This window comes from Monodelphis domestica, chromosome 1 (assembly GCF_027887165.1).
Source record: "Monodelphis domestica isolate mMonDom1 chromosome 1, mMonDom1.pri, whole genome shotgun sequence".
Taxonomy (NCBI): domain Eukaryota; kingdom Metazoa; phylum Chordata; class Mammalia; order Didelphimorphia; family Didelphidae; genus Monodelphis; species Monodelphis domestica.
In genome coordinates, this window is record NC_077227.1 from 736,303,276 (window position 1) to 736,317,068 (window position 13,793).

The 13,793-nt window shown below is 49.4% G+C and overlaps 1 protein-coding gene across 16 annotated transcripts in view; it reads left to right on the plus strand.

Moving 5' to 3' along the window:
* The window catches only part of DYSF (dysferlin), a 279,243-nt gene that overhangs the window by 133,147 nt on the left and 132,303 nt on the right, over positions 1-13,793 (plus strand). For all 16 annotated transcript variants that reach the window (XM_056814043.1, XM_056814044.1, XM_056814045.1 and 13 more), the window contains 2 exons: positions 8-150; positions 2,757-2,930. In XM_056814043.1, the coding sequence (XP_056670021.1) occupies positions 8-150; positions 2,757-2,930 (317 nt within the window). The remainder of the gene's footprint in view (positions 1-7; positions 151-2,756; positions 2,931-13,793) is intronic.

Genomic DNA, 13,793 nt, shown 5'->3' on the forward strand with positions numbered 1-13,793 from the left:
TCTCCAGGTTGGGAATACGGCCTGACGATCCCGCCGGACCGTAAGCCAAAGCACTGGGTTCCAGCCGAGAAGATGTATCACACCAGCCGACGGCGGCGCTGGGTACGTCTGCGAAGGAGAGACATCAGCCAGATGGAGGCTCTGATGAAGGTGAGGCCAAGGGAGAGCCAGGGGAAGGCTTGGCGTCCAGCCCCGGCCCCCTCGCGCTGCCACAGGGCTGGAGAAGGGGCTCAGATGCCCAGGTTTCCAGTCAGAGAGCCTTTATTGAATAGGACCCAGGTAGATCGCTAGGGGAGCGAGCGCTAGACGAGGGGACGGATGGGTAGATGAAGAGGTCGAGAAGGGGACGGAGGCATCATTGGACAGAGGGAGCCAAATACAAGGGTACAAAGATGTCAGGTGGACAGGAGCGCTGGGTGATAGCTGATGGCCAATTAGATTAGGGAGAATTAGTCGATAAATGATGGGGAGAAAAGAGATCAGTGGCCATAGGATAGGTGGGTGGAGAAAAAGACAGCTGGACATGCTTACTGAGCCCCTGTGATGTGCCAGGCACTGTGCCAAGCTCTGGAGGTGCAAATGCAAGCAGTCAACATAGTCCTTGCCCTCAAGGGGCTTCTAAGGAGATGCAGGGAAGCGGGATGTGAAGGGAATGAGCTTTTCTGTGGTGCCTTCTACATAGGCACAGAGACGGGCACTGTGTGGGGCTTGGTAGATGAGGTGCCAGTCAGAAAGGCAAACGGGGGCCAGGGCCTGCCAAGATAGGGCAGAGGCTCTCCTGTCTGAGTTTGGGGTCCCAGAATGGGGGCAGGATCCAAGTTTCTGGTGGAGCTGGAGGAGGGTAGGGCCATGATGAGGTGGCCAGGAAAGTAGCACGGGGCAGGGGGGGGCAGAAGAGGTGGCCTCTTGTCCTTGGGGGGCTCCTGGCCTCGTAGAGGAGCCACCAACTTTGGGACATCCTCTTGGCCATCTTTCTGTGTTCAAATCTGACCTCAGGCGCTAACTAGCTGTATGGCCCTGAGCAAGTCACTTAACCCTGTTTGCCTCAGTTTCTTCATCTATAAAATGGGGTGGAGAAGGAAATGGCAAACCACTCCAGTTTATCTGCCAAGAACATCCCCATTTGGGGTCACGGAGAATGGAACACATCTGAAAAACCAAACGATGACAAGGAATTTAATTAATGCTTGTTGGCTGGCTGAGGTCTTCCCTCTATGAGTCCTTGAAGGTGGTGGTGGTGGAGGTGAGCGCTGTATGTATATGCATTGCTGGTGTCTTCCTTTGGATGCCTCCACAGGATCTGGAGTTTAAAGGGTGGGAGAGAGGGGGAAGGGGAGTAGTGAGGCCCGAGAGCCTCCTGAGTGCTTCATCACAACAACTCTCATCTTAAAGGTCCTTCAAGGCTGACAGAATTCTTGCCCTGTGAGGGAGGTAGAACAGGTGCCATTCTCCCCATTTTACAGATGAGGAGAGAGGCTCAGAAAGGCTACTTGACTTGTTTGTATCACACAGATTAGAACGCACATCTACTGACTCTCTCTTTTTTTTTTAAACCCTCACCTTCTGTCTTGGAATCAATACTGTGTATTGGCTCTAAGGCAGAAGAGTGGTAAGGCAATGGGGATTAAGTGACTTGCCCAGGGTCACACAGCTGGGACGTGTCTGAGGCCAGATTTGAACCCAGGACCTCCTGTCTCTAGGCCTGACTCTCAATCCACTGAGCTACCCAGCTGCCCCCTCATCTCCTGACTCTTAAGTTCAGACTTGTTTCTACTCTGCCAGTCCCTGCCTCCTGCTCTGTCCCCTCCAGCCCCCCTTCTTTTCTGGAACTTTTCTTGGGGAAACGGGGACTTGTAGTTTTTATTTTTGCTTAAATGGCCATTGCTTTACCCCCCTGCCCTTTCCCTCCAAGGACGATGTCTGCTGGACACTTTCCCATCTCCCCTCTCTGAATGGGATCAGCAGGGAAGAGAATGGTAGAGGGGCAACCAAATCAACAGGCGAGGGACAGAGATCTGGTGGCTGTGTGCCTGTGGGAGAGCCTGCCTACCTCAGTTTCCTCATCTGTCCATTAACAGGCATTTCTGAGGTGGCTGCTGTGCTCCAGACTTTCTGCCAGGAGGCTCACAGACTAGCGGGGGGTGGGGGGGATACCGTGGTCAGTTGTGGGCATTTATAAAACGTCTATAAGATACAGGCAGGGAGGAGCTGGGCTGGTGACTTCATTAGTGTAAGGAGATGCCAGATGAGGAATCTCCCCTTTCCAGTGAAGACTGGCACCTTCTCTTAGAGCCCTGGGAGCTTCCCAGGCGGAGGTGGGACCTGAACCCAGGTCTTCTTGGCTTCAAGAGCAGCTCCCTCTCCCTATTTTATTCTATATGAAGAGATGGGAGGTGGGTGAGGGAAATAAACAAAGCTTCTCCTCTGGAAAGTAGACTTAGAGCTGAGTTTTGAAGGCAGTAGTTGATTCTGTGAGGTAGTGGTGAGGAAGGAGTGGGTGTACAGCCTGGACAAAGGCATAGAGGTGGGAGATGGGGTATCATGAATGAGAAAATCAAGAAAATCCATTTGGCTGCACCATAGAGTATGTAAAATGGAGTCATGTATAATAATATTGGAAAGCTGCTTGGCTCAGACTGGGGAGTTTGTGTTTGGTCCTAGAGGCAGTAGGAATGGTGTCAGGGAACAGATGAATGCCCTAATTGATCGGGTGGCAATGTGCCCATTTCACAGATGTTATATTTCTTTCCCTGCAGCACAGAAAGGCAGAGACAGAGGGCGAAGGCTGGGAATATGCTTCTCTCTTTGGTTGGAAGTTCCATTTGGAGTACCGGAAGACAGACGCTTTCCGCCGTCGCCGATGGCGCCGCCGCATGGAACCCCTGGAGCGGACGGGTGCTGCAGCTGTCTTTGCGCTTGAAGGAGCCCTGGTAGGTGGGCAGCTCCGAGGTGGGTGGGAAGGTGTGGGCAGAAGACGGCTGCATGCTTCAGGATGTGAATATCTGATGATCCTGAAGGGAAAGTCCAGAGGTAGTTCTGTTATACTTTTTGTTCTTCAGTTCTTATGTCTGGCATTTTGGGACCCCACTGGGGGTTTTCTTGGCAAAGACCCTGGATCGTTTGACCATTTTCTTCTCCGGCTCATTTTACAGATGAGCAAACCGAGGCCAATAGGATGAAGTGACTCGGCCAGGGTCACACAGGCTGCATTTGAACTCAGGAAGCTGGGTTTTTCTGACTCTAGACCAAGTACTCTCTCCACCATCTCACCCAACTTAGACACCCTCTAGGCATTTCCAGAGGAGAAAATGCAAACTAGAGATGTGAACGACTGACGGCTTTAGTGACATGCGCTTGGTTAGCCTCTTAATGGCCGCTATCTTTATTACCACCATTTTGCAGATACGGAGTCTCTGGTTAAGTGACTTGTCCCTGTTCACACAGTAGGAAGGGAGTGGGATTTGAACCCAGTTCCACTGATTACAGGTCCAGTGCTTGTATTCCTTGGGGATGGCAGGGATCTCGGAGCACAGAATGTCAGAACTGGGAAGGATTTTAGAACGTGGAATGTCAGAGATCGAAGAAGAATGAGAATATAGAATATGGATTATGAGAACTGAAAGGTCATCTAGTTCATGTGATAGATGAGGAAACTGAGGCTCAGAAATGAAGAGGTTTCTCTTTCAAGGTCACACAAGTTATAAATAGAAGAGACAAGATTCGAACCCAGATCTGCGGATCCAGTATTTTTTCCATTACTCAGAGAAACCGAGACTCAACTTTTTTCCCCCTAAAATTAAAAAGAAATTTAAACGTTAGATCTCCCAGCCTTGCCCAGGATGTTCAGGGGCTGCAGAGCTCCCAATCTGATTGGCGTGGGATCTCTTCCTGTGCTCTGCTTGAGGGAGAAATTGTGAATGCCCGCGGAACCCATGCACAAATGAGCGTGTAGAAGAAATGCACTCTAGAACCCAAACAGGTCTAGAATGTGGAATGACCAGTAAACTGGGGAGATGGAGTGGACGTTTTTCACCCCAACTTCTTCATTGAAGCTGTGTGACTTGGGGCAGTCCCTGATTCACTGTGAGCCACATCCCTGGAGTGGCGCTACAGGACAATTGATCTCCAAGTATGGGAGTGAAAAAATGATTTAAAAATAGATACAGATTGGAATTGGGGGCCAGACTTCATGGTTTAGTGAGAAACGTTTTGGACTGAGGGTGGATAATCAGCTTAGATCCAAGTCCTCAGTCTGCTACTACTTCTTGAGACCGTAGTCTGTCAGGTTCTTACTTTGTGACTCAGTTTCCCCTTCTTTAATATGAGAGAGCTAGACTAGATCCCCTCCCAGGGTCCTCCCCGTCTGACATTCCCCATTCTAAGCTCTCACATTCTAGGAAGCTATGAATTGTCCAGTTTTACCATCCAGAATGATGGCCTCTCCAGCCCCACCCTCTCTCCATCTTTGGATGGGACACTAAGAAGTGATATTGACCCCCGAGAGAAACTCACCGACTAAAGGGAGGCCCATTGTGGCCATCAGACTAGACATACGCCGGGAGGAAAGTTTGGAGGGATGGGAGAGCTTTCAGGAAGATTTTCAACTCTGTGAAAATCCAAATGGTTTCGGAGTAACTAGCCATGAGCCCCGGATCCTATTCCTCACTCCCAGCCACAGTTCTTTAAGTTATATATGAGGAAACTGAGGCACAACGGTGCTTATTGCTTTAAGGACAGAGATTTAGAGTTGGAAGGAGCCTTAGGAGGCTCTTGTCTAATTCCTTCATTTTACAGACCAAGCAACTGAGGCTCAGAAAGGTTAGGTGGTGTAGATCTGGGAGGGATCCAAGAGACAGTATAGTTCAACCTCCTTAATCTATAGCTGGGGAAACTGAGGCCCAGAGAAATCAGGGATTTGCCTATGGTCATAGAGAGAGCCAATAGCGGATGGTCCGTGTAAACTCACAGTATCTAGAGAGGAAGACAAGGTGACGGGCCCTTATTTGCCGCCTCCACTGAGGATGCCCTGAGAGATGAGCCATAGGGAGTGACGGAGAGTTAGGCTTTCTGGGTCCCCGGATGGATGGGGGGCCCCCGAATGATGGCCTTGGCCCCTGGGCACCCAGCCTGGTCTGAGCACAGTCGGACTGGGACTCCTGGGGCCCCTGCCCTTAATGTCCACGTGCCCACTTCCTCTTCCCCAGCACGTATTCCTCTCTCGAGCCGGGCCGAGCAGAGCAGAGCTTCGGGGCCTGGCTCTTCCTGTCCCCCCGTGAAGACAGCTCCTTGGACGGCAGACCCTGTCTGGTAATGAACACATGCGGCCTCGGCCCTCTCCCCTCATCCCCACCCTACTGGCTCCCTTCTCGGAGCAGGAGGCCTTGGCTCCCAGCCTTGGGCCAACGGTAATCGTCTGCAGTCTCCATCGTGAGCATTATTTTATTGGAGTATTATTCTTTTTCCAGCTAATATCCTGGCGTTCCCAGAGACACCGGGTTTCATAATCTTCCTGGCATTCCCAAAGAACCTGGGAGCGGAGCACAAAGCCACTATTATAGCAAATTGCCTCCCGTCTCCTCCTCTTCCCCCCACGCCCTCTCCATTGCCTCCTGATCCCACCCAGCCACCCCTCTGCCTGACATTCAGGGCTCCCTGGGAAAGTCAACTCTAGTGACTGCACCAGATGAGCTCACGGAATTAGACTGTCTCCTCTGGCTTACGCCAGCGCCTATGCCCTTGGATTTTCCAGAGTCCGACCTCTTTTCTTGGCCCATTTGTCTTGGGAGGGACGGCTCAGAATAGCTTTCTGAGGCACTCGGGGCTCAGGAAAGGAGAGGAGGGTAGGCAGCGGAGGGCGGGGGGACCTGTGTTCCCAGGAGCACTTATGGGGGAGCCCAAGCCAGAGCCTTCTGCAACACCCCTGCCCTTCTCCCGGGCCTTCTGCCCACCTAGGAGGGAACAGAGGACTTGATTGTGCCAAGGGAAAGAACCAGAGGCTAAAATTGCTGCCTGAGGAAACCTGGCTTACTCATCTCCACTCTCAGGCATCTTCAGGAGACCCTAGAGTAGATAGATGTCAGAGTGATCAGAGGCCAAGAGCTGAAGGAGCTCAGCTCCCTCATTCTACAAGGGAAGTGACTTGTCTAGGGTCACTTGGCTTATAAGTGGCCCTTGCTGGAGGAAGATGGTTTGCTCTGCCTAGAGGAGGGGGGACCACAGGGAAACCATGACCCTTGACTTTAGTCTATTGATAGAGACAAGACTTGGGTTCTGAAACCTCTAGTCTCCCAGTGAATCCAATATGTGGTCTCTGAGACTCAGTGGTGGGGGAAAAAAAGAGTTGTCCTTAGGAAGTTTTTGGTTTAAAGGGGGAGATGGCCTCTGCCTGCTTGTCTTCCTTGTCTCATGCCTCTCCCCATGTCTCTTTGCCAAGGTGGCAACTTTCTCCCAGTGACCCATTTGCTGTCCCATCTCTGAGGCCAGCTGAATCGAGGCAGGAGAATCAATGGATTGTGTGGAGGCTCTAAGGAGCTGCTGGACAGAGGACTGGGGGAGCTCCCCTCAACTCTAACTTACCCAGCCCTCAAGGCCCCTCTGCTTCTGGGGAGATAGTAGAAGCCTCAGGCTGAGCAGAAAAGGAATGAAAGAGTCTTCAGCTGTGGGGCCCATGTTGGAATTTCTGGCCTTGAGCATCCCTGCCTCCCCATTATTTTGAGCTAAACTGGAGTGAGATGATGGAGCCTCAGAGCACCTGCTAACATCCCCTGGGTAGGCCAGGCTTGGAACCAAAGCTTGGAGATTCATTGATGTCCCAGCCTTGAATTTGGGGTGTGTGTATATGCCTCTGTGGCCCGGAAAGTTTACATGAAGCGTATGTGTACATTTGGGGGGGGGCTGTATGTGTGTACACTTGGATTTCATTATGCACACATTCATAAATAGAAATTCTTTGCATGTAGCTATTGCCAGAATTAAGTACACACTAATATATATGGTAATTGTATTTATTTTTTGGTGTCTAATTTTTGGGCCTCAGTTTCCTCGTCTGTAAAAAAAGGAGGGAGGGGGGCAGCTGGGTTGCTCAGTGGATTGAGAGCCAGGTCTAGAGACATCAGGTTTTAGGTTCAAATCTGCCTTCAGACACTTTCTAGCTGTGTGACCCTGGGCAAGTCACTTCACCCCATTGCCTAGCCTTTACCATTCTTCTGCCTTGGAACCAATACATAGTATCGATTCTAAGGCAGAATGTAAGAGTTAAAAAAAAAAAAAAGAGAGGGATTGGTTTGGATGGCCTCTGAGGCCTCTCTTTGCCATCTGGATCTATGCTCCTCTGATACTCCTTCAATCTACGATCTGTCAGCTCAGCAGCTGCTCCATGGCCTCACTTAAATTTTTTTTTCTTTTTAACATTTGTTCTAAGAAATTCTGGTTCTTTCCCTTCTTTTGGACCCTCCCCCATCCATCGAGAAGGCAAGCAATATGATACCCATATACACATGAAATCATGAAAAATGCCTTTTCAAAATTAGCTATGTTGCAAAGAAAGCAAAACAAGAAAGCAAGAAAAATAAAATTTAAAAATCTGCTGTGATCCGTACTCAGAGTCCAGCAGTTCTCTCTCTGGAGGTAGAATTTTTTTTTTTATCATGAATCATTTGGAATTGTGGTGGACCATTGTACTGCTCAGAGTAACTAAGTCTTTCATAGTTGATTATTGTTACTGTATTGCTGATACTGTGTACACTTCTGGTTCTGCTCACTTCACTCTGTATCAGTTCATATGAGTCTCGAAATTTTCTGAAACCACCCCTCTTGTTATTTTTTATAGAACAATAATAATATTCCATCAAAACTATACAATCTAACTTGTTCAGTCATTCCCCAATTGATGGGCATCTCTTCAATCTCCAATTATTTTCATACATAAGGCCTTTCCCTTTTCCTTGATCTCTTTGGTATATTGATCTAGTGTCACTGAACCAAAGGCTATGTACAATTTTCAGGCCCTTTGGGCATAGATTCCGATTACTCTCCAGAATGGCTGGACCAATTCACAACTCCACCAACAATGCATTAGTGTCCCATTTTTTCCACATCTCCTCCAACATTCAACATTTTTCTTTATGGTCATATTCATTTCATCATGTTCTGATGATGAATGCATCATCATTTATTTCACCATTGAGCCAATCTGCTAAAATTGGTTTAATTTGAATTTCTCTAGTCAATAATTTTGATGTCTTCTTCTGAAAACTATTTATATGTTCATATATTTATATGAAAAATATTTATATCCTTTGGTGTCCTCATTTTTTCATGGGTTGGCTCTCTGCTCTGGGCTCCTTTCTGTCCAGAACTCAGTTCCACCCAGCAGCCTGTGTTCATGGGTGGGCAGGGGCCCCAGTAGAAAAGCAGGGTTGTTGGAGAGCTCTGGCTTGTGCTGTCCACCCAAGGCTGCTGGGAACAAGGGTCCAGAGAAGGCGCCCCCTTCCCAAGTTATGTTGAAAATGGAGCTCCTCTCCCCTTACCTTCTTGTCCATTGCCTGCTAGACTTTTATCAGAAGTCCTGACCCAGAACTAGAATCCTCCCTTGGGTATGACCTCTCTGTAGCCATTTTGGACCATGGGGATCTCTCTAGTGCCTCTGGAAACTCTGATGACACACTGCTCTCCTTTTGCTTGGATTTTTAATATCAATGTCTTTGCCATTGAATATTTGTGGAAAGACTAGAAAGTGAGAGGCTGTAGGGGATCCATTAGACCACAGGCCCCCTGAGGGCAGTGCCTGGGTTTCTCTCACCTTATCAGAGGCACCCTGATGGCATAGGCTGTGCCTCTTCCATCTGAGTATAGGCTTGCAAGGGGCAAGGACTATTTTTCTCCCATCAGATAAGAAGGAGCCCATTTCTTTCCTATGTTTATCCTCTGCCCTATCTATATCTATGTCTATGTCTATGTCTATGTCTATATCTATATCTATTTTTAAACCCTTACCCTCTGTCTTAGTGTTAATACTGTATTGGTTCCAAGAAAGAAGAGCAGTAAGGGCTAGGCATCTTGCCCAGGGTCACATAGCTAGGAAGTGTCTGAGGTCAGATTTGAACCCAGGACCTTCTGCCTCTGGGCTTGGCTCCCAATCCACTGAGCCACCCAGCTGCCCCCTAGTCCATATTTTTTAATAGAAACTTAGGATGAGGAAGTACAGCCTGGGCATCTGAGGCAAGGGGTCAGCATACATTGATACATCATCATCATTAGCAGCATGGCCAACATTTATATAACACTATGTGTGAGACACTCTGTTAATGCTCTTGGATTATTATTTCATTTGGTCCACACCATAACCCGGGGAGGTAGGCGTTCTTATTAACCCAAGGAAACAGAGGCAAACAGAGTTTTAAGTGGCTTGCCCAGGATCACATAGCTAGTCAGTGTCTGAGGCTGGATTTGAACTCAGACCTGGCACTCTATCCAATGTACCATCTAACACACACGCACACGTAGGCATCCGTATACTTAGATATATACACATATATGAACACACACATGCATACATGTTCATAGGTACAAATGATGTAATTCAAACATCTCTACAGAGGCACACACACCAACCCGTAGGACTATGGCACTCTGTTTCTCTCTGTGAACCCTGTTCTCTGCCCCTCTTTCCCCCTGGCTTCTGCTTTTGATCCCCTTGGTCTGGGGTTCTACATTCCATTCCCCCTGCCCTGCCACTGACCCTGCCATCATTGTCTACCACAGGCTTAGCAGGGAGCAGGGAGGAAAGCTTGTGGTTGTGGCCAGGCTTGGGCTGGGTTGGGGTGAGGGACGGTATCCAGAGGCCTCAGCCCAGAACTAAACAAGCCTTGGAGCACTGAGGCAGCTCCTATTGGGTCTGTTCTTTGCTTTTTCCCCTTCTTTTCTGAAAATGAAAGTGAAGGGCACCCAAAAGGAAGTCTTCCTTGGTGAACTTGACCCCTGGCTCCGGGGAGGGGAAGCTGGGGCTCTGGTCTCTTCCACGGTCCATCTGTGTCCACAGAGACTCCCAGGAGGATGGGACTGTAGAGGTCATCTTGTCCACTTCATCCTCTGATAGGAATCCCTTCTATGACATCTCTGACAGTCTCGCTCAATAGTTAGAAAGGAAAGCCTTCTCTAGAGAGTCCAGCATGCCCACTGGAGTGGAATAAGAGCTAAGCAGGCCATAAAGGAACTACTCTGTACCCAGTGCTGGGGTTGCAAAAACAAGCTAGCCAGGCAGTCCTTGCTCCCAGGGAGCTTATATTCTTTTCTTTCTTTTTTTTTTATAAACCCTTACCTTCCGTCTTGGAGTCAATACTGTGTATTGGCTCCAAGGCAGAAGAGTGGTAAGGGCTAGGCAATGTGACTTGCCCGGGGTCACACAGCTGGGAAGTGTCTGAGGCCAGATTTGAACACAGGACCTCCCATCTCTAGGCCTGACTCTCAATCCACTGAGCTACCCAGCTGCCCCCTGGGAGCTTATATTCCAAGAAGTAAGGACAGCGCATAAAGGGGAGCTCAGAAGGGGAAGGAGGCTGGTGAGTGAGAAGTCCAGAGGTTAGTTGAGGCATGAGTGAAGGGAGGGCTGGAGCCTTCCTGAAGCAGTAATTCCTGCAAGGGAGTCACCAAGCAGGAAAGGAGCTTCTGATGTCTCAGGATGAGGGCTTGGATTGCTAGGAGGAGGAAAAGTCTGGAGAATGAATGGAGGTAAGAATTTCTTGGAATCCCCCGCCTCATTCAGAGCCCAGTTCTGGTCACACCTCCACACTGACATGCGTGTTTTGGGTCTGAGGAAGAGAGCTGGGATACCTGTGTCCCTCAGGAAGCCCCTTATATGATGGGGAAGGCCAAGTGATGCCCCAGGTTGTTACCCCTCTCTCTCTCCTGATATTAACTCATATATTCCTTCAGTAGTGTATAAGCTTTTTGTGGGCAGGGACTGTTCCATTTTGGTCTTTGCAAACTCAGCACTTGCTCATAGTAGGCACTTAATATACGTTTGTTGAACTGCATATGACAGGACTCCCACAATGGACTCGATTGAAAACTGTTAGAGGAGGAAGGAATTAAGGTGGGGGGAGGATGACCCACTTTCAGGGGACTTCTGTGGTTGACAGAACTGAGAGCATTTTTGCGACACATACTGAGGACTTCCCACTATTATTTATAGCACTTAGCACATAGTGGGGACTTAACAAGTGTTAATCCATCGACTGATTGTTACCAAACACTGCCCACCTAAACCTGTCCTACTCTTTCTGCCTACAAGAATCTAGAACCTTTCCCTTCCTTTTTGTCCACATTGTTTACAGTGGACATAGAGCTGGGATGCAATACTACCTTTCACCTGAAGGTGTCGCTGTGCCACTTCTCCACCTTCCAGGAGGATGGACACTAACCAGATCCTGGTGGACCGTCTTCCCTTTTTCTGTTCTGCTGTTCATTGATTGATTGGTTCATTCCTTTTTCTTGTACCAGGTACCAGAGTCAGGGATATAAAAACAGAATACTCTTTACTTTCAGAGGGCTTACATTCTAGTAACAAGAAAATCCTATAAGCGGCTGTCATTGACATTTGGGGTCAGTGTCTTCCACAAGGCTCTGCCCACTTGAATGGCCATTGAGAAATCAAGAAAACTCACCCCCCTTCCCTAGACAAGCACAGCTCCAGCTTGGCCATGTCCAAACACCCTGTCTCCATCGAGGGTTTCATGGCGGGTCTAGGGAAAAAAATCCGGTAACAATGCAGGTCCCAGAGAATGTGTGGATCCCAGGTGGGATTTGAACCCAGGTCTTCCTGCCTCTGAGTCTGGCACTCTAAGCCACAATACTCTGCATGTGTGTGCATACATATTGCATATTTACGTGAATGTGTGTTTGAAATCACACAGAACCCTTGTTTCCCTTGGGCAGGGATGGCGTAGAACAATTATCTGAAGCTCTTGGGGTTTAGACAATGAGAGGAGGTGGGGGGGGTATTCCCAAGAGCACTTAGATGGCAGCCAGGGCCTTCTGACAATGAGGAAGTCATTTCTTCCTACCTGCAGATGTTTGAGCCTGATAATTCCTTAACTTGGAAGTTTCGGATTTGGTAAGGTAAGATTCGCTCCCATGAACTGGCTTGTACTGATGGTGGCCACGGCTGGCTACCTCCACGCCAGGCCCTGGGTTATCGGTGGTTAGCTTTGCTAGCGATGTATGGCTTCTCATCACTGTCATACGCCATGCCTCTCCTGACACTATATTTGCTGCCCTTGTTAATACTTAGTCCTCTATTTATCCCAACAAGAACTGAAAGGGAAATTCAAACCCCAAACGCAGGGTAACCATTTTAAAAACCTTAACTTGTGTCTTAGAATCAACATTAGGTATTGGTTTCAAGGCAATGGGGGTTAAGTGACTTGCCCAGGGTCACACAGCTAGGAAGTGTCTGAGGTCAGATTTGAACCCAGGACCTCCCATCTCCAGGCCTAGATCTCTATCCACAGAGCCACCTTACTGCCTGAACTCCAGGTAATCTTGCAGGAGAGATCTATTAAACTCTCCTCTGGCTGCTTGGGGGAAATGTGAGCCAAAGAGACACCTTAGAAGAGAGAGAGAGGGGTTTCCTGTGACTGAGTGGTGATGCTCACCCTCCTCAGCCTAGAGTGGATCAGTAGGAAGGAGCTTAGTAGCTGGCAGTAAGAAAATAAGGGGTGAGACGGGTGCATCCCCAACCTTCCAAAATCAGAACTTCATAATGCAGCTTCACTATTGGGCTGAGCCGATGCCACTCCACTCCTTTCATTCCTGGTCCTGTATTCTGCATATATGGGGTGCTGGACACTGGGCTCGAGGCCGAGGATCCAGACCCCACATAGAACCCAGCCCCTGCCTCTACAGAGGGTCTATTAGTACCTGACCTAGAGAAGTCCACCAAAGGCGTTTGGAGGAGAGGGAGATAGCAGCTATCTGGGGACTAGAGAAAGCGCTTGATTGGGTGGGTGGTACAAGACCGAGGATGTCGAGTGCCAGTCCAGATGTGAATTACTGTAGGCAAAGGGCAGAAAGACACACCAGGCACTTTCTGGCCTCTGGCCCAGAGCCCCCCTCGTGGAAACTGGGGAAATCTGGGGTTTGGGGTCCGAGGGCTGGTAGGGGAAGAGTGAAGCCTGAAAAAGCCAAACTCTGCCCCCTTGTCCTCCCTTCTGGGCATTCACTTGGGTCTTGTTGGCCAGCTGCATCCTCCCTCCATCTTCCTCTATCCTCTGTTACTCCTTAGTGCTCACAGTTTTCCAGTATACTGTCTTTGGACACGTTCCTCTCGGCCTCTGGTCCTCAGTTTCTTGAATTTTTCTCTTGCATGCTTGGCCCTGCTCCTGTGCCTTTTACCTCTAGCTGTCTCGTTTCCTTCTCTGTCTCCTCTTGAGTCTGTCCGGCTACCTGAGCTGAGGATGGGAGGGGGACAGGATTGGGGGGAACTTGGTACCCCCATGATTGGATGCCCAATCTCTTCCAGGCCTCAGGGAGCCCTGGCAGCCTTGACTGGATCCCTCCCCTCTCCTCCCTCATTTTCTGCTTAGACAGAGGCAGCCCACACACCAGGACCACAGCAGGGAGCGGAGGGGAGGCCGGGGTAGGCCCGGCCAGGGAGTGCTGGCTTGGGTTGACCTGGCGTGCTCCGAAGGCAATTAGCCTGACAGATTTAGTGCTCCCGTCGGGATGCTGGTGGGGCCAGGCGGCCTCTAGCGCAGCCCTGGATTGGGCTGGGGTGGGACTGGCCTCCCCGTCCT